Consider the following 21,405-nt stretch of genomic DNA (forward strand, 5'->3'; position numbering starts at 1 on the left):
GCGGACCTCTCCCCCACCCATCTCCCGCCCTCCGATGCGCTGGGCGCACGCCCATTGGTTGTGGCTGCCGCCAATCGACGGCTTCGGAGCGCCGGCTCCGTTCCGCGCCTCCCCCTTAGTCTTGGCGTCCAATAAAGGATTAGAAACCAGGACAGGCTCGCTCCTATTGGTCAATTTGGCTGTTGGCCCGGCCTCTCCCTCGTGCCAGCGGGCGGCGACTCCTCGCCTCACAAATCTCGCGCTTCGGCGGTCGCTTGGAGGTGACAAGGGAAGCGGGAACTGTGTTGTGATCACGGCGAAGCGCCCGGACCTTTTTAAATACGAAGTCTGAGGGAATTTCCCAAAAGATTTTTTTTTTTTTAAACCTGGAGCACTAGGCATCGACCCTGTCGAAGGCATGATTTTATACTTTTTTCAGGGAAAAATGTCTGGGTTCGTGTGCCACACTCCTCCATAGAGCATAGCGTTGTTGGCCCCATTTCCACAACTTAACTGGGCCATAAAACATAGTTAACTGCAATGGCAGATGTTTCGCACGAAGCAGCAAATTAGAGTACGGCCTAGTGTAGGAATGCCAGATCCGGGCTGCTACATTTCAGGCAGCCACTAGGTGGCAGCAAAGATAACAGGAAATTCTAATGCCTGGCTGCCACCTAGTGGTCTTCGGCAGGATGGCAGCCCAGATGTGATTCTGGTGTTCAGTAGGTGCCCCTTCTTTGTGAAATGATAGACACCATTTTGTCAGGACTGGCTGTCAGTAACTGCTTGTTTGAGTTCTTGGATCTTAATCATGGTCTTCCATGTCTTAATATTTGATTTTTTCCAAGCATCAACAGTGATTCTCGTGTTTGCATTATGTGTCCAAAATATTAGCTTCAGCTTTGTTATTTGGGCTTCCTGTGAACAGTGTGGTTTTACTTCTAGCATTGCATTAAGCAGTTTAGTGTGTTTCCATGAAGCAGGCCAAAGACTAGTGAGCAAAATAAGCACACACAATGATCATTGGCTCATAGTCAGATTGTCTTGTGGATTCCTTCTGTATCTCCTTTAGAGCTGTATCATACTTATAAACTAAGTATTTGTAAACATTACAGAGGTTTGAATAGACACGAAAACAGCCAAATGATATCTGCAGTACCTTGGACATTAATGTATTTAACAGTTTACTGGATTTTCATGGACCAGAGTCAGTTTACAGTACAAGCCTCTGGTATTCTTGCTGCTACAGACTGACAAAACATTTGGAAATTAAAATACCTCAATCCAAATTGGCTTTGTGATCTGTATTAGATGAACTTTATCCTGTAGATTCCTCTTTCACAGAAAAGATATCTTTTAAATGAATCTTCTCTCCAAGGTTATGATGACTACTAGTACCAAAGGGCCTAGCAGCAATCTGAAAAAGAGAAAGAAGAAAAAATATTGTTTTTTTTTAAAGACAGGGTATTTAATAAAACATGGTATCCTGCAATGCATATCAGGCCTGCATAGATGGATAGAAATTCGGTGATTGGAATATCTTGGTCTGTTTTGATTTGCAGGTAACTATTAAAAGCACAGGAAACTCATACAGTATTCCTAAATAGTCTTTATAGTAGAAAATATTTCTGTGTTGATATATTCTCAAAAGCTGATGATAGGTAGGCTGTGGGAAGGATTCACCAGATACCTAAATGCAAGCTTAGGAATGAGTCTTAAAGAGAAAATAAATAATCAGGTATGATAAGGGCTCCACCCAGAGTTCAGTTGTGATAAATGCAAGATATAAAAGTGGTAATTGGATAATTTGGGGCCTGTATAAGAATAGGGACTGCTTTGTAGCCTTTGTTTTAAGAAGGTTAATGTTTAGAGAAGTGATATACTGAAGTGTTTTGGTTGTGAGTTCTTAATGTCCCCTTATGTGCATTCTAATGTGTGTTACTGTACTATATAAAATGGTGGCAATAATATGCTCTGGGTGTAAAATTCAGATATGTCTGGCTTTGGAATTAATAGTACAAAAATAACTTCTGAAAAAAATTGTTATAGCCTTTTTAAAATTATATTATGTTCGTCTGTTACAACTGGCTTAATATAATTGGGTTGAAAAGTATTGTGTTATATTATTGTTTTAAAATAATTATGTAGTAGAATCAGGTGTAAAACATGAAATTATCCAAGACATATTTGTTGTACAATCAGATGTCAGTGTAGAACTTATATCTGTTTTGAGTAGTTACTAACTACTAATCTACCTATAGGAATAGTTAGAATATTCTATTATTAGAATAAAAGACTTATTAAGTGGTAGGTTATTATGAAATGTGACTACCTTTACTTTCCTTTATTTTCCTCTGAGGTATAGTTTGCTTTATCATAGTTTACTGAATAAATCATAGGCTAGTTCATCTGCTAAACCATAATTCATAATTATCAGCAAAGACTGACTTTTTGTAGTAGTCTAAGCCACAAACTGTATTAATACATATTGCATGAACCATCACTGTATTTAGCATTGGTATGAATCTGCAGAAGTGACCCTCCTATTCTTGCTAAATTCAGTAGATGGTGATTAGATTACAATCATGAAATTTAAAAATATTCAAGTTTTGCATTGTGTCCTCAGAAAGCTAGTTGTATTCAAACAGTGTCGTTTATCTTAACTTCATATACTTGTATATGCTTGCTACTAATGTTTATAGCTACTTTTTTTTAACGTGTGGTACATAAAATGAACTTTTTAAAAATACTGTAGCTCTTGTAGCTGTATTTTTTTACATAGCTTTTGTTTAGACACACAGAGGGAAGAAGAAATAAGTAAAGGACATTCTTAATATTTCAAGCTAAATCAAGTATGATGGGTTTCTTTTTGTACAGGTCAGTGGGATAAGAAGTAACTAGGTTCAACCATTCTAAGGTCTATTAAAACAACTTATTGGGGAAAAAATATCAGTAGCATGTTCCCTAACTATAGCAATTGTTTTAATTTTTAATTCTAGAAGCTATTACTGTGTGCTACAATGACAGAGTTCCTGGTTTGTTTTAACTGTTGCATTGGAGATCAGCCTCAAACAGTGAGTTTGTTTTACTTAAAAAATGTTTATGCTGTGTTTCAGAGCAACAACCCAAGGCAGCATGCTCCAAACCATCATATACTCTAAAGATTTCAATAAAAATGCAATTTAATTTTTAAATACATTAAAATAGCAGTAGAAGACTGACAAGTTAAGCACTGGAAAATATTGAACAGGAAATCTGAAATTAAACTCTTAGAAAAATCAAAGACTTGGTATATTTTCCCTCCCTAGTCAGATCTCATTGACTTTTATGGAATTGTCATGAGCAACCTGACATCTGTCCTGTTATGAAGAAAGGGATGGAAAGCTTAACTGTGGACTTTTTTCTCCATTATCTTGCTATAGTGTTATCCAGCTATCCTTAAGTCAGTAGAAAACTAGATCAGCATATCATTTGTTGTCTCCGTTGCTCATCCCTCTCTTCCTCTGTTCCCAGGATCACTTAAACCTGTCTCACTCATTAGCAGTGGATGAAATGAAATAATTTATTAAACTTACATGCTGTGTGACTCTGGATGGCAACATCATGGGGACATGATAAAAAAAAATGTTGCCAGGCCATGTGTACACCATGATTAAATACAAACAGGGCCAGAGCCTCTGTTGTGAATATTATAATGACTGCAAGTACAGGAACTATGTATCTTGCACCAAAAGGAATTTCTATCACAGTAGTAGGTAGGTAGGTAGGTAGATAGATAGATCATCAGCAAATATCAGTTATAACAGAATTAACTATGTCTTAATTTATAAAAGATCTAGCAAAAGATTGACTTTATGTGTTTCTTTCTGTTCTCTAAAGAAGAGGCATCCAAGACTTGACAGAAAAATGATAGGAGAGCCAATGAACTTTGTTCACATCACTCATTTTGGAACAAAGGAGATGGCCAGTAACCCCCCATCAGTAAGTATGTTGGGGGAGAAGCAAAAAAGTGTTACATTTGCATTCTTTATTAATGTTTAGGTATGACAATCAAGAGAGAGTAATCCTATGAAATGGAAGATACTTCATTGCAGCTTTGGCATATTACTTACATCCAAATGTAGATAGGATCTACATAAAAATTACTTTATATATGAGAGTAGAATAAGCGACTGGTATTGGAGAGGGGAAGAAACATTTTGTTTTTACACTAACCTCTCTAATCTTTGTATGATGCATCAATGTTTCTGAAGAACTCACCTGGCTTAAGGGTATGTGAGTTCATTTGCACATTTATCCTTTGAATACATTCCTATTAACAGTTTTCTGGGGAAACATGCACTAAAGGAAATGCATGGTTATTGTAAAACTGTTATTAATGACTAACATGTGTAATGGAACTTATAACTGAGACTTTAGAGGTGGAGAAAATTAAAAGTTAACCAGACCTATAACTAATTACACAAAAACAGTAAAATTGTTTTATTTTAAGGTACAAATTATACTACGTAATGTTAGTAGCACTAATCAGCCTTTCATAATCTTATTATATGATTTTTCCAGGTTGGGCAAATTCAGGAACGGATGAATTCCAAAGGAGGCTACAGCAACAATTCTATGCATATGCAGGTTTAGGAGGTGTTCAGATTAGGTGGCTGTGTCCAAGTAATTAACCAGATATTGTATATTTAGATTACTCATGTTTGTATGGTGGTTGTAAACTGCTAAAATAACACCACATGTTGTTCTGTTCATGCTGGGGATATGATTACACAACTATAAACCTGTGTTAACCTTAATGGACAGCACCATGTTCAATACCTGCTCTAAATGTAGCATAAAAAGTACTACATGTAGCTACAGTTTTAATTCATGGCTCTTTCCCAACGTGATGATGATTTCCCAGCTATAAATCTTGGGGTTTTAAATTCTGTTAGGGCGAGGAAGAAACAGAGAAGTTCGGTTAAATCTCTGATCAGTTCTGGCTTCTATAAAACTAAGACCTACAGGGAATTCTACCAACCTTGGGAAATGGGTCTTAAATCTGATCTTGGCATGGATTACTTGACCTTAATGAGATGTGGTTGTCATCTTTCTGGAAAAAAATAGTGCTTGGGAAAACACCTTTAAGTACTTCAGACCTTATTTTTGACTTTCAGATTAAATAGGCCTTTGTACTCCCTCAACAAAAACTTGAGAATCAAAGGTTTGGTCTGTTTGGCTAATGTATTTCTTGAGCTGTGAGTGGGAGCTCATACTATGCCTTAAGCTCTACTCAGTCACTGACAAAAACTGAATGTTTAAAACAGATTTTGCACCACAACCATGCTAGATGCCCTGAAAGGCTTTGTGAAGGGTGCTGACGAATAAAAGGGTTAGGTGAAGAATAGTAATGTAAAAATTGACAGTATTATGGATGGGCTTTTGAAGTAGGACCAGGTGATAGGATTCTTGCTGCAGAAAATATGCGGTGTGTGATGACATTCTTTTAATAATGGTTGCTTCTGTTCTAAAATTCAAGACTTGTTATAAACAGTGTTGCTTAGCTGTACTGTCTCTTCCACCCCTTGGAAGAGGGTGCACACTCTGAATTTACTGAGTTCTGACTCAGATGAATTCAGAAACATTTGTCTGATTCATTCGATCAATCAATCTCTTGTACTGGTAATTTTGCCTGAAACTAGTCTGAGTTTAGTATCTCTGAACTACAATTAAAATTGATTTGTGGTAGTCAGGAGCATGAGTCTTTTGACATTTCTAGAACAGAACTGAAGCATACTACTGATGTGGCCTAAATATATATATAAAAGCTATCACAACTCCATTTCAGCTACATGAAGTGAAAGCAGAGTGCTGAAGTCCCAGATTTAATGGACCCTCTATTACTTGAAAATAAATTTGCTTTAAATAGATGGTGTCATTAGTTTTACTGTGAAGACCAAACTCAAGCACCTCAAGTTTTAAAATAGGCATTTTTTAACAAGTGACTTGTGTACTGTTTTAAATAACTTGGTCTTACTAATATGTTTGTGTTTGTGTGAATGTTACTCAGAATAGCATATCTATTGCAGAAGGCTTCTGTATACTTGTGAAAAAAAGATCAAGTATTTGACAACCCTGTGAAGGTCCTCCTTGTTCTTGAGTATTAATATGTCAAACTGTTAATGTTACTGCAAAAGTCTAAGGTCTGCACTATGGATTGGAAGGTGTTGTAGTAGTGAATGTAATACAAACGGAACTAATGCTCTGATATAGATCAGGTACTGGAGATGAATTAAACACTTTTGAAAACTCAGTTTTGCCTTGAATTTTAAGGCTGCCTTAAAATGAGTCGCAGTGCGAGTGCTGTTCCTTTGTTAGTTATTTACCAAACACCTCAGGACTGGTGCCTACAAAGGATTTAATGTTATTGCCTGAATTGCTGACATTGGCAGAGTGCTCTGTTTTGGGGAGAGAATAGGACAAAATGATAGCACATGGGAAGATGATACTACATGGGAAGAGCCAATTAGATTGTATTAGAATATATAAGAATTGGTAACTTTCATAGAATCATTGCCCAAAGAATTAAGCAAATGCAGTTTACGTAGCTGGAGAAGTGCTCTGTTGTTGCTTAATATTTTGACTTGCACATGTCAGTGCTCTCCAGCTATCTCAAGTGGGATCATTTCTACTTGGGTTTGAGAGATAATGTAACCCACCTGGGTGGCCACCCCAGATGTCCTAATTTAGTCTGCCTTTAAGGACCAGACTACAGTAGTCATGTGCCCACTTCCTACAGCTGACAATTTCTCTTGTACCAAAAAATAAATCTGCTTGAGGTTCCTGCATGTACCAGTCAGACTTCGTTGTGGGCAGGTCTTACACAAAAGGAGAGCTGTTGATATTTGCCTGTGAACGGGGCAGCGAATTAAAGCAGGGTTCCTCAACCTTGGCAACTCTAAGCTGTGTGGACTTCAACTCCCAGAATTCCCCACAGCTTAGAGTTGCCAAGGTTGAGGAATCCTGGATTAAAGGATATTACAGCATTACAGTATGTAAAAAAGCCAACGAAGTGGGCAGGGAAGAGAGCGCTTCATGGTTCTGGAAGCACGGATTTTATCGCAGTCACAGTCCTGCTTTTCCATGGCTGGCGGGGGTGGGGAAAGGCCGTTAAGCAATGCCTACAGGGGTAATACTTCGGCTTGGGATTCTCTAGAACAATTTGGGTGAGCCCAACCGAAGATCTTGCCCAAGTGGTCCCGAGCCACTGTCGCGGCAGGCGGCACCCCTTTAGGACTTTCCCAGCTCTGGCCTAAGGGACCAGCCTGGGGGGCGCTTGGCAGGGTTCCCGCCCTGCAAGAGGTCTCTGCGCAGCTTTCTGCTCGCGATCGGGACCCGTCGCCCTTGGATGGCTGGCCAGCGGTGGGCGGGGAGCGAAGGCTTTGTGGCTCCACGGCCGAGGGCCCCGGGGACCGGCGCAGAGCGGCCGGGCTGCGCCGGCTGCCGGAGCGTTGGGCCCGTGGGAAAGCGCCCTTCCTCTTCTTCCGCGGCCCTCCTCGGGGCCGCCTCTGCCCGAGGAAAGCCCGCCCAGAAGAGGCGAAGCCCTGGCCGTGCTGGGCGCCGGCAGCCGCGCCGTAGAGGAGACGCGGTCGGCGGCGGAGCAGGAGCGGCGCCTGCTGGGGACGGTTGGCTGCAGGCCGGCTAGCCGGAGAGCTTCCGCGGGGGCGGCGTGGAAGCTCCGCAGCCAGGCGCGGGGCATGGGGGCCGCCGGGCGGCTGCGGGCCGCGCTGTGGGCCCTGCTCCTCCCGCTGGTAAGGGCTCGGCGGGCTCGGGAGTGGGGCCCGGCGCCCGGGAGATTGGGGCGGCGGGAGGGGGACAGCTGGGCCCGTCCCTTCGCGGAGCCCGCGGCCGGGCAGGGCGGGGGCGGAATTTTGCGGTGGCCACGCGCAACGCGCTCTGGCTTTCAAGCGCCGAAAATGAAACCTCCATGGGCGCTGGGAGTCTATCTTCGCTCTAAGGCCCCAGCAGCCCTCCCGCCCGGCCCCGCCGTAAGACCGCTCCGTGTAGGCTCGTCCAAACCCTAAATTGGGCAAACACGTTAGAACTCGTGCGGACCTGGCCTCCGAGCATAGGAGGACGGCATGGGCAGCAGAGTAGAGAGCGCCCTTTGTTGGCCTCCCGCGACAAAATAGGCTTCTGGGCCACCGCAGACGAACGTGTGAATTGCTGGAGAGGGATCGGCTTTCCGGCCATCCCCATCTCCGACCCTGTCCGAACCGTGAACGCCTGCCAGGCCGGCTGCTCGGGATCTTGTTTATTTGCGCATGCGCGCGGGTCTCAGCCATTACGCTTGCTTGCCGGAGGAGGAACAGAGGCTGTTTCATTTTATGGAGGAAAGGACAGGGAGTGGCGGTCCAGGAAGCTGACAGTGCTGGTTGCTGGACTTTGACTTTGGTTCCGCTTGCTTTAGGGACTGGGTAGCCACATCCTCACGTGCTGCTTGCATGGGGGATTGTTTGCCTTCCCAGGTGCTGGAATGTTGGGAAACTGGGTCTTGATGGGGATGGCACCCACGCCGCCTTCTTAATTGCCCCGCTAATGGATGGTCAGATTCCATTTCAACCAGAAATGGTCAATGATGAATGACAACACACTCATCTTGTTGGATGCAAAGTGTGGACAGATTCTTGCTGTGTTGACACAAGCTGGGTTGCAGGGCTACTTGGGTTAGTTTGTGCTAATGGTGCCTCTGAGTAAGGTAGGGGATAGAGGAGCGTCAGAGAATGGTGATCGGAAAGGTAGCACTGTGGGGATATGGCAGACTCCCAGATATTTTGGATACTGGTTTCCATTAGTCCTTTGAAAGCCTCTGCATGTGAGGCTTTCTTTCTGTGCTGGAGCAGACCCTTGCAATATTAAAGGCCTGGCAAACACACTTGTGGACTTCTAAGTAAATACATTATTATTATTATTATTAGATTTTTATCCCCTTTTTAATATATAACTCAAGGCGGTGAACATACCTTAAACTCCTTCCTCCTATTTTCCCCACAACAACAACCCTGTGAGGTGGGTAGGGCTGAGAGAGAGGGACTGGTCCAAAGCCACCTAGCCGGCTTTCATGCCTAAGGCGGGACTAGAACTCTCCTACTACGCCTGATTGGCTCTTGGGCTGAGAGAGGGACTGGCCCAAGGTCACCCAGCTGGCTTTCATGCCTAAGGTTAAAGAATCTTAATTCAGTCTAAATTTAAGCTGTGACTCCAAAGGGTGGAGGAACTTTTGGTCCATGGGTGTGAAAGCAGAAAATTGACAGGGCAGTATGTATCTAGTAGAACATAAACTGACAGCGTACCCCTTTTAGAGCCCTCTCATGGGGCTTTCCAAATCATGCATATGGAGAGTTATAAAATCATACCTTGTGGAAATCAGCTTCTGCCTATCTAGGCCTGCAATTGATTGGGCTCATAGTATGAATAATCAACTGTTTTTATTGATTTATTATTTTTTTACACCATCTGACTCCCAGCAACTTTTCTTTGCCTGACCAGATTGGAGTATGATCAAGAATAATTTATAATCATTATAAATGGCATGCTAAAGAATTAAAATATCAAACTAGCTTCATACTTAAGTCATTTTAAAGATCTCATTTTCTTTGTTTGCCCTTTCATCCAACAATTGCGTGAATCCCCACCTCTGGGTCAGAACTGAGCAGTGAGTAGCCTTTATATTTATTTCTGAATATGTTTCAGATAAATTTCAGTCGGAATTGCCAGACATTTTAGTTGCTGAGCAGAAGGAAAGTTTTTTCTGGCCATGGTCGAAACATGTCGACACAGGTTGGTGGTGCAAAGGCAAAAGAAGTGTGATCAAAATCGAAAGGAGAAAGTGCAGTGTGGGCTATAGCTAATTAATAATGTGTTTGAGTGACATGAGCTGTGAGCATTAGGTGACAACTGGTGGTGTTTCTGTTTTCCATTTTTGTGGTCTGTCTTTTAAGAGGTCTGCCTTGGGAATTGATCTGGCTCTATTGATTTATTAGTTATTCTTGTTGGTGGGTATTTCAGTCTCCTGAATGCCTGGTTTAATTCTATCAATTGAGCATCTTTGTCAAGTGTGTTAGAACAAATGCAGTTGTAGCATCGATGACAGATTTGGTGGCATGTTCTAGGAGGAAGCTGAAAGCATGTAGCTGTACAGAAAACCTACATACTTTCAGCTTCCACTCTGAACACACCACCAAATCTTTGTACTGGTTGACAGTTCCTGATATTTTTTTTTTAAAAAGCAAAATCAGCAGACACAAACCCCACGGTAGCCCAGCAGGGTCATAGCTACACCATGGTGCCCAAGAATGCCTTTTCTGGAGGACCAATAGCTGCTTAACCAATACTGTGGCCATGAGTAAGCGTCTAGCCCTTAAACAGCATTGCACAACCAGGGGAATATCAGGGCTATACTCTAGAAAACCCAGAAGACAGAAGCAACCCACTTTTGCAACTGTGTCTATGACGCATCATGAGTCAAGCTCAGCTTGAGGAATGGACAGAGAAACCCTGCTGACATGTTGTAGTTATATCCCTCCTCAGCCACAATCTGAGTCATCCTCTGGATTCTGATGGCATAGTTAGCCAATCAGCATATGATGTTTTAAGAATGTTTTTGATTAAATATTCCCAAGGCAGAAAACAACAATAACAGATCAACAAAATAGACATTAAATTATTGGTAAACAATCAAATGGTACCAATAGCAAAATTACAGAATTAGCTAGTTCTAAATTCTTCTACATGAAGAATGATCCCAAAGTTAAAAGCTTCTTCTGTCTATTAAATGTTTTTGCTTAATCTTAAAATTAGTTTGGAGATCCACATCATGTGAAAATGCCCTGCAGTTCATTACAAAGTATTGCTGAATTCTTAGAATTAAGGTGTGTGAAGAACCGATTTAAAATTTATTTTAGCAGTTTTAATTTTGACTAAGGAAGGGTTTAAGAACTCAAAAGCCTAAAACGGTTGCAGAGTTTTGGTTGGCTTAATAAAGAATGGCTTCTATGGAACTTTGTTTTTTTTTTAAAGTTGAGTCAAATGAATGCCTGAGTTCATTGCATAATCAGTTTTGAAATTGAGGTGGTCTTATTTAAGTCAACTTTCTTGGTTGAAACTTGAAACAATATTTAATTTTTTAAACTCTACTTACTTTATTAAATTTATATATTGCCTCATCTTGTGACTCTTGCTGTTCATTGCAATTATAAACTATAACAATAACACTTTTTAATTAATTTTTTTTTCTTTTTCCAATAATAGATAAGTGCCCAAGGAGGAGCTCTGCATGCAGTTCAGAATGACAGTCCCCATTTAACAAAGGACTATTGCATCTATTATAATACTTACTGGACTACCCTTCCTGATAGTTTATCTAACATTGTAAGTATTTATACACTGTAAGATCTGAATAGGGACGCAGTGGCACTGTGGGTTAAACCGCTGAGCTGCTGAGCTTGCCGATTGGAAGGTCAGCGCTTTGAATCCGCGTGACGGGGTGAGCTCCTGTTGCTAGTCCCAGCTCCTGCCAACCTAGCAGTTCGAAAACATGCAAATGTGAGTCGATTAATAGGTACCGCTTCGGCGGGCAGGTAATGGCGTTCCGTTTAGTCATGCCGTCCACATGACCACGGAGGAAGTGTCTACGGACAAACGCCGGCTCTTCGGCTTTGAAATGGAGATGAGCACCGCCCCCTAGAGTCAGACACGACTGGACTTAATGTCAAGGGAAACCTTTACCTTTTACTAAGATCTGAATGCATTTCAGTTGGGGACATTGGACAAACTTCACACATTGTGCTAAACTGTCTTTTTTTTCCATAACCCATTATGACTGGGTCAACGCATAACATTAAGCCACAATGGCAGGATTCATACATTATGATAAGTAACAAACCAGCAAATCGTGTTATGGTTTAGTACAGTGTGGGGACCTAGTCAGAACCATTTGGCATCCCTATGGGAGATGCTAATGGCCAGGCTATAGTGTGGTATAGTGGAATTGTGGGGAACAGGCACAGATAAGGCTGGATTCATACATGTGGCAGAATGATGTGAGAGTGCAATATTTCAAAATGATAAAGGTTGGGGTAGGTGGAGGGTGAACACCACCCTTGTTAAATTCCCTGTAAGTAGGAAACTAGCACTGTAGGAAAATGCTGGATTTCAGCTTTACTTGCCAGGGATCTTTCAGAGGCACACAGGTAGGACCTGTCTGCAATGCCTTAAAGCAGCCACGTCTTTTCCCAGAAAGAGTTGCAGGTGTGAAATGCAGCTTAGCAAGTCCACGTGCTTTAAGGAATTGCAAGAAGTGCTCCAGGAATGCCCCCCTTTTGAATCTGAAGACCTGCACAGCCCTAGCCTTTAACAGGAAGGGGGGCACTGCTGAAAACGGGTACGCGCTCCTTGCCTTTTCTTTGATGGTGCATTTACTACTTCGTATTACGGACCCAGGATTCTAATTTTATTTCCTGCAAATAATAGGAAGTGGCAAAAAAAGTTAAACTCTTCCAGCTACATTGCAGGATTCTCTTGCATGCTTACTTTTTAATTTTTTGTTTTGTTTTTTAAATTACTTACTTATTTTTGGTCTTTTAGGCATATGCAGAACTGGAGTTCTTGACCCCCAAAATGCTGTGTAGCCCATCTGAGGTTACCCAAGATATCAAGAACAAAGCAATCGTCGTGAAGAGGGGAAATTGCAGTTTCCTAGAAAAGGCAGAGATTGCTCAACAGCTTGGTGCTAAATTCGTGCTGGTGGCCAGTGACTCTCCCATAGTAAGGTCCAGTTTTGCACAGATTATTGTTTTCTGTCTGTCTTTTGGTGCATGGAAAGTGATTTGTTCATTTTCCAATAGTTATTAGCAGAGCTGTGTGATTCTGATCATCTTTTACAGATTATTGCAGTAGATTAGGCCTGGCCCATGAATCTGTGGAATGCTGTGTAACTTTTCATCAGATGTGGTTTAAACAAACTAGACAAGTTTGCCTACTGTTTACTTTTCTTTCTTTTTTTTATTAAGGTATTGCTCCTTGATTTTCAGCTAACAGGGATTCCCCAAATGACTGTAGATTAAAAACCGTTAATTAATAGGATAGTCCCTGTCCTGATATACAAGACTTAACTCCAGAGGAGTCATAAGGAATAAAAAGGAGATAATCTAACTCAGTAATTAGTACATAAGGGTTCGGCTTGAATAGAAGCAGATCAGGAAGAGGCAGTGCCTCAGCTGTGAAGTGATGGAGGGAAGATATCTCAGCAGCAGGGATCCTGCAAGTCCATCTCTGCAGCAGCCTAAGGAATGAAGGAGAATGAGAACTAGCACTCCATAGTTACATGATTTCTTTTGATCTTTTAGATTATGCTTCCCAACTGTTATTTCATAAAGCAGAATCCTTTACTGCTAGATGGGGCCAGAGTAGGTTGCTTGTGGTGGCAAAATATATACAGGTAGTCCTTGGTTTACGACAACAACTTCTTTCAGCAGTCCCAGTTGCCATCACTTAGCGAGGGCTGTGTGGGTCGTTAAGCGAGGACCTCACGTGACTGCAACGTCTGACTTCCTGCCAGATTCCCCATTGACTTTGCTTGTGGGAAGCCAGCAGGGAGCGTCAGAAATTGCAATCACGTGACTGCGGGGATGCAACAGCCGGTGTCCTAACAGTCAGGAACCACGCTGAGATGAGGAATAGGTCTCTGGTGTTTTATTACTGCTACGTTAGACAGAAAATCCTAACAAACTGAAGAAGTGAGGGAAAAACCCAGACAGATAAACCCCAAAAGTCAAGGTGGGTCTGTTCTGTGTCTCTTTGAATGGCTGCTCAACTCCTCACTACTACGCATGCGTTTTCCCCCCTGGATAGGGGCCCCCTCCTGCTCACCATCAGTGCTCATGACAGCCGGAATTCTGAGGAACAGTCCTTAACTGCTGCTCGTTCAGGGCCATTGTAAGTTTGAACCACCACTGAATGAGTGGTTGATAAATGAGGACCACCTATATCTTCAGTGATATCTTCATTTCCTCAGGCACCTCAGGTGGCATCTGTAGGCTTCCCAAACAGTTTTCCATTTATCCAGACAGGTTTAGCACAACAGTTGAATTACGGGCCTTTTCAAGAGCTTGTGAAGGCAAAGGATGAGGCCCAAACTATATTAAAGGGAGATACACGGAAGCAAAAACGTCTACAGAATGGATAACTGTGGAATGGGGGGACTGTTAATGATTACCCGGGGAAGATGGGAGAAATTGGGGTCTATTTTCTTGAGAAATGTCTAGCGATTCAGTCCAGTCTAGTGATTGGCTCAGTCAAGAGGATATACTGTAAATTTACTTTTCTTTTTCTAGCATCCTCCTGGAGGGAACAAGAGCAAGGGTATCACCATTCCTGTTGCTCTCATTAAAAGCAGAGATATAATTGATTTGGAACAGGTACATCCTTTTCCCAGTGGCTTTTCGTGTGCGTGAGCGAGAAAAACAATGACTTCTTTTGGAAATTAATAGATTTTTGGTTTCACAGCAAGGCCTTTTTTCTTGGTCTCCTTCCATCTTCTAACAGTTAGTGACACACACATGCACACGCTGCTGATGGTATCTTTATTTTATTTTCAATGTCTGATGAATAGTTTGGAGTTTGAGGATTAATCTTATTTTGAGAAACAATGCCTTGCCAAGAAATCCTTCCCTTTGCTGATCCGTGACAAATTGCCTTTAGTACTGTATTTTCCACCCCTCAGTGGGTTCCTTAAAGAGAGACCGAATAAAACAATAGCGTTTCTTTCCTGAAACAAGCGTTATATATACCGCTTCCTGGAGATTCTTGCACTATTTGTCTACATGATATTAACTTGATAAGCTTCCTTTTTTATTTGCTCATGGCCCTTTTTCTCTTCCCCTCTGCTTTTATGTGGTTATTCCTCCTCAGAATCATAGAAGCAATCTTAGAGGTCATCTAGTCCAACCCTTGCTCATTGCAGGATCCGTTACAGCAGTGTATTTAAACCTTGGCAATTTTACGATGCGCCAGTGTCGACTCCCAGAATGGCTAAGGTTGAAAAACACTGCACTAGAACATCTTGATCAGTTTGAAGTCCTTCAGCAGAGGAGAATGTACCTCCTAATGCTTCTACATAGATTATTAAACATCCCACCCTTTATTTGCAGTTAAGAGCCATCTTACATTTAGCCCTTCTTTCTCACTGCTTTTCACACAGCTTCATCGCAGCTGGCAGCTTTGTAAAGCTTGCAGAGTTAAATCTTTAATGCCCTTTGTCCACTGGACTCTCTGATTGTCAGTGGGCTTAAATTGGTTGGCCAGCAGAGGCAGGGAAGTTACGAATGGTTATGGAAATGGGGGAAGGAAGTCGAATATTCAACCAATATTTCTAACGGATGTGTTTATAATTTGTAGACTCTTGGACGAAACGTTAATGTGGCGCTCTATTCGCCACCTGAACCACTCTTTGATTATAGTATGGTGATCATGTTCCTAATCGCAATGTTCTGTGTGTCCCTTGGAGGCTACTGGAGCGGTAGGGCAGAGCTGTGAGTTTAATTTTTACTGTAATACCAAAAGTATTTCTGTTACCGTAGAGTTGCATTCGTTGGGCTTCCATCCACCTTGCAAATTTCTTCCTCTCTGTTTCTGTTCTTTAAGTAAATTGAACAATAAAAGTCTGAGCACCTGCTGGCTGGATCAGAAAAGCCAGGATGGTGGAAGAGGCATTGTGATGCACACACCATCCCTTACGTATCTGTGTAATGTACAAGGTCTGTTCATACCCAGCCAAGAAGTAGAGGTCAAAAAATGCGTATCTGAAAAACAGAGACTGGGATGGTGGAATTTTCCTTCTGCAGAGCAACTACATGTTTTTTTTTTCTTTTTGTAGAAACCAAGTGCAACTTTGGGACATAGGAATGCATTGTAAAACAGATCATCAAATTAAACCTCAATCCTTGTCCTTCTTATGCTCCCCTTTACTTATACATTGGGTTCTATTTTAGCATCAAAACTGACAGTTTACTCAACGGGATTTTGTCAGTCCTCATATTATTGCAGGCAATTAATGAGATTGTACACAGCTGCAGTCAAAGGGACTTTTAAAACTTACTGTAGGTTATCCAAGTGTCCCCAGTGTTTGGTATCTTTTCAGTTCATAAATGACTAAATAATAACCTGGCTTCCTGAAACAATTTCCACATTTTCTCTTAAATATGTTTTCAGCCTACTGACCTTGCTGCAGCTTTGTAAAATTTAGCTTGCAAGATTACCTGAATTTTGAGTGGAAAGTGGCCAGTAAGTTGAAGGTGAAGGTGCTGGACTGGGAGGTGGGGAGGTGGTGAAGGTGCTGGGCTAGGAGTAGGGAGATCCAGGTTCAGATTCTCCCTCAGTCACAGGAACTCACTAGGTGATTTGGGGTGAGTCTCAAGCCAACCTACCTGTTAGGGTTGTTGTTTCAGGGAAAAAGTGGGAGGAGGGAGCACTATGCACACAGGCTTGAGCTTCTGTGCAAAAGGCAGGACAAAAGTCTCCCAAATAAATAAATGAATAAAACCAATTGTTTGCCAAGTATTAGAGGACTATTATGGCAAAGTTGTTGAGATAAAGAAGTATCATATGTGGCAATTTTCTAAGTGCTTATTTTTACCCACACAGTGAGAAGCTGAAGCGCGGCTCCACCCCTGGAAGCAATGACTCATTATCGGACGAAGAATCCCTAACTTTAACCCCTGTGTCAGTTGTCATATTTGTGACCTCCTGTTGCATTATGCTGGTCTTGATGTATTACTTCTACAAATGGCTCGGTAAAAGACATTTGAATTTATCTAGCCTGTGTTTCGAAGGGAAAACTTTGATGGGTTGCTAGATTTCTGTCCAGGTAGCAGGAGGGGCCTGCACAACTGAATGCATTTGATATTTTAAAAGGAATGTTGGATAGATGGGTTTTGGTCTCAGCTACTTCCTGATATAGCTTTGGATGTCACAAACATTACGGACATTTAAAAAAGCAAGGCTTCCCAATGCAATTTAGGCAGATTGTTTGTGTTGCCAAAGTGTTTTTTACAAGCACTTTTTTTGTAATTTGTACAACAGCCCTGTGTGGTGGTTATGGTTATGATTCCCATATTGTAGGTTGGTTATAAGCTGCAGAGAAATGTGTGGTTTGCTTAAATTTTGTGTCTGAATGGGATCCGAGATTCAGGAAAATGGATAAATGCAGCTAAAAAGCAGGAAGAGTAATGGATACCTCTGTACAGGTAGTCCTCATTTAGTGACTGCCTTGGACAGCATCCGTTCACAGTTCTGGCAGTGATGAAAAGGTAACCTTGTGACCAATCCTTGCATTTATGACCTTTGCAGGTCTGTAAAGCGCAGGAAAGCTGAAGTAAGATGATAAGTACAGTTGTGGTTTCATTTAGCAATCACTTCGCTTACCAACTGAGTTGCCGCTCCCAATTGTGGTCACTAAACGAGGGCTATCATTTTTATATGAATCTCTCTTCCCCATTACTGAAAGATTGATGGTCAATTGGTTCTAGTCAGTTTGTTTGTAACCATGTCTTCTTGTTTTCCCTCCTTGTCTAGTGTACGTTGTGATTTCCATTTTCTGCATAGCATCTGTTTCAAGCATGTACTTCTGTCTCTCTGCCCTACTTAAAAAAATACCTTATGGACAATGCAGGTACAGTGCTCTACTCTATATGACTTTTCTTTAAGAAGCTCTGTGCCAAATAAAAATAACTCCTTTTGTAGTTGAAATTTAAGCCACAGCGAAACCTTGATTTGGCCCCCAATTTATTGGACTTTGGATGCAACAGAGCAGTGATTTACTGATGGATATAGAAAGTGTATCAGCTGGCACTTTGCAGCGGTCAGATCACTTCCAGGCCCAAAAGAGATTAGTTGCCACCTGTGATCTCTGTGGAGCAAATAGGCCAATTAGAACAGCCCATTCCAGACATCTTATGGATCCAGAGGAAATCTGATGGGCCCTTGAGGAATCTCTGGAAGGCAGCTCCGCTGATTGCCTGGGTAGCAACTGGCAACAAGAAGTGATCTGGGCTTTTGACCTAATAAGTGGCTGATCCTGGTTTGCTCCTTGATTTACTGAGGAACTCCAGGAGATTAAGTCAGAGAAACAACTCCTGGAGCGCTGGTGGAGAAAGACCAGAAGTTAATCTGTCCAAGCCCAAGTATGACCTCAAGTTACCGGAAAGCTGAGAAGGAAAATAAATAAATGTTAAGAAAATATTTTGCCAAGGTAGATGGGATCAATATTTAGCCCGTTTATAGAAAGACATGAAGAGAGTGACTTGAAATTAGCCAAGGAGCAACCTGTGGATCGTAGGTGTCTGCAGGCATTTATTGATCGTTTATTTAGTAGAGCTAGTAGCCACATGACTCTAGAATTACTCTGGCAGTTCACGCTTAACATGGGAAAACAATAAAGAAGTTAAGCGTCCAGACAAACAGAACACGCAACCCACTCAGGGCTCTGCAAACCACCTACCACAAGGCCTGGGAGAACAGCTAAGTTTTTAAAAACTCACATAACATTATCGGGGTGGGTGCTAAATGGATATCCAGGGGGATCTCACTCCATACCCATAATGACAAAGAAGTGGTGACGTGCCCGGTGGCATCGCAACGCAAAGCCAGTCCTTTCATACTGATACTCTTTACCTTGTTTCAGCACAGCTTATTCCTTCTTAGATGGAAATGGAAAAAAACTCAAATTTGCTGAGTGTGATATTGTATTTAGCAAGGCTGCCTTTGCTGCTGGAAAATGTGCTTGGCATCCTGTATTTGTAATGCAGATTTGTTGTTGCTACTGTATTTTTAGGTTTCCATGCTGGAACCACGCCATTGAAGTGAGGCTTGTTTTCCTCCTCCTGTTTTGCATAGGACTGTCTGTTACCTGGGCTGTGTTTCGGAATGAGAATAGGTAAGTGAAGAATGTTAGGCTTCTTCCCCATTTGGATAAGCACCACTGGAAGAAATCATCCTTTCTTCTAGAGGGGAATCAACAAAGAGGCGCTGGGATGTATGGTGATTGTTCAATTGAAACCCCGCCTCCCTTTTTTTTTTCATGCATGCAGGACAGGTGCACAGTTGTGCCCACTGTCCTGGGTTTTTTCTCCCTTCCCCTCCCCTATGGATGCCTCTGCTATGACATCACTTCCCCTCCTCTCCCTAAAAAGAGAGCTGCGAATCTAAAAGAATCCAAAGAATTTTTTAAGAGAAACAAAACAAGTTTAGAAAATAGAAATTAAAAATGGCCAAAGTCTTGTGCCTGTGCCATTATACTCAGTGGGACTTTATCCGTTATTAAGTGTGTTGAAGATTATAGCTTAAGTTTAAACAAGTCTGTGTAGTGTTCTTGTTCCTGTGCTTAAACATAACCTATTTATTTTTATTTTAGCTGGGCTTGGATTTTACAAAATATCATGGGAATTTCTTTCTGTCTGAACTTTATTAGAACACTCAAAATGCCCAACTTCAAGGTACAGTAACTTATTTAGCTAAAATATATGAACACAGCAAATTATAGAGTGAAGGAAAGGGAGGTATCCCAAAGATGTAGCCTTAAGTTTTGTCTAATAGAGCAGCTCTTGAAGATTCTCCCCAAGTAAGATTCTCCTCTTCTGAGCCATCTATGTTGAAAAGGGTCTTGGGTGCTCTAGTTCAGATGGGACAGTCCTCCAGATTGTGACCTGAGGGTTGGACATGAATTACAGGTAGTCCTTGCTTAACGACCACAACTGGGACCGGAATTTTGGTTGCTAAGCAAAGTGGTCATTAAGCAAATCCAACCCAATTTTATGACCTTTTTTGAGGTGATTGTTAAGCAAATCACTGCGGGCGTTAAGTGAACCATGTGGTCGTTAAGTGAATCATGTGGTTCCCAATTGATTTTGCTTGCCAGAAGCCAGCCAGAAAGGTCGAAAATGGCGATCGTGTGACCACAGAATGCTGCAAAGGTCATAAATGTGAACCGGTTGCCAAGTGCCCAAACTGTGATCACGTGACCACGGGCATGCTGCGATAGTCGTAAGCGTGAGGACCGGTCATAAGTTGGTTTTTCCAGCAGCATTGTAAATTTGAACCATCACTAAACAAATGGTTGTTAAGTGAGGACTACCTGTATAGGCTCATGTGTTTTCATGACTGTGTTTAGTATTAATTATAATTTATTGGTTAACCATGGTTTGCAGTTGCCTTCTATTTCATCATGGTTAGCACCAGAAGTGGGGAAGAACAGAAGGTAACGAGTAAGCCTTCAGCTTCAATCTGATCCTGTACAAATTTAAGTTGCTTTCTTAAACTTGTGCCCACCATCTTTTTTGTCCCCCTAGAAAAAAATGTATTAAGGATTCAATTATTTCTTGAATTTTGGAAACATTACAGTTAATTTCCTTGAAAAATGTTACATGTTAATAGCAGAGGTGCTGGATTTCAGCTGTTCTTGTTCCTTAGACAGACAGGCTGATTGGAAATGGAGCCAACACATCTGCAAGGCGTTGGGCTGGGGAAAGAAGTGTGTGTTCAACTGTTATTTATAGACATCAAAAAGAAAAGGATATAATAATTGGATTATATTAAAATAATGAACATAGCAGTTATAAGGGCAAAAATTAAACTTCTAATTTTGACTTGAAGACCTGAACGTAGATTTGAAAAGTGATAGCAGGAATGTGTTGGATTTTTTTTTTTAAAAACAACAACATAAATAATAGATTAATCTTTTAATATTTCCTTTTCTGAAAATGAATGGGCTATGGAATCTGTCTTTTGATTGTTTTTACTGAACCACAATCTTTGGACTAGATCTAGACTGAATTGTACTTGCAGTCGACCCACCGAAAGCGTTGGGGCAAGATAGCCTTGACTGAATGCTCAGGGAAATTAATGGGTTTACCCAGCGGCCAAAAAATTCGTACTTCTGTTTAAGACCACTACTAAAAAGACCATAGAAAAGAAAAAGAGTCTGAAATATGAAATCAATTTCTTTCATTATTTTGTTGAAGTCTGAAAGGGTACTGCATACATTTTGTTGTTTTTTTTAAAATAAACATCTGTTCTTTGTTCTCTAGTCATGTGTGATTCTTCTAGGTCTCCTTCTTTTATATGATGTATTTTTTGTCTTCATCACACCATTCATTACAAAAGTAAGTATACGGGTTTTATAACCATTATTTTAATCATGCAGAGGGTTTTCGATTTTTTGACGTACTGTTTTTATGAACCACATGCTCTAATACAGTGAAAGTTTCAAGGGTACAAGTCCAACATTTTGACGGCCTTGACATTTATTCCTCGTCAGAGGTTTATCTGCTTCTACTTGGCTAGAAAACCTCATAGGTGGTCCTTGTTAGTCAGATACATTCAAAGAAGGAA

At 41.5% G+C, this 21,405-nt stretch overlaps 1 protein-coding gene across 2 annotated transcripts in view; it reads left to right on the forward strand.

Annotated features, from left to right (window-relative positions):
* Positions 1–7,435: 7,435 nt before the first annotated feature.
* Positions 7,436–21,405, forward strand: part of SPPL2A (signal peptide peptidase like 2A) — a 28,979-nt gene continuing 15,009 nt past the window's right edge. For both annotated transcript variants that reach the window (XM_063314245.1, XM_063314246.1), the window contains exons 1-10: positions 7,436–7,772; positions 11,272–11,391; positions 12,607–12,786; positions 14,355–14,438; positions 15,418–15,551; positions 16,663–16,811; positions 17,593–17,689; positions 18,851–18,952; positions 19,430–19,511; positions 21,102–21,176. In XM_063314245.1, coding sequence (XP_063170315.1) covers positions 7,719–7,772; positions 11,272–11,391; positions 12,607–12,786; positions 14,355–14,438; positions 15,418–15,551; positions 16,663–16,811; positions 17,593–17,689; positions 18,851–18,952; positions 19,430–19,511; positions 21,102–21,176 — 1,077 coding nt within the window. In that variant the 5' untranslated portion in view covers positions 7,436–7,718. The remainder of the gene's footprint in view (positions 7,773–11,271; positions 11,392–12,606; positions 12,787–14,354; positions 14,439–15,417; positions 15,552–16,662; positions 16,812–17,592; positions 17,690–18,850; positions 18,953–19,429; positions 19,512–21,101; positions 21,177–21,405) is intronic.

This window comes from Candoia aspera, chromosome 13, assembly GCF_035149785.1.
Source record: "Candoia aspera isolate rCanAsp1 chromosome 13, rCanAsp1.hap2, whole genome shotgun sequence".
NCBI classification, from domain to species: Eukaryota; Metazoa; Chordata; class Lepidosauria; order Squamata; family Boidae; genus Candoia; species Candoia aspera.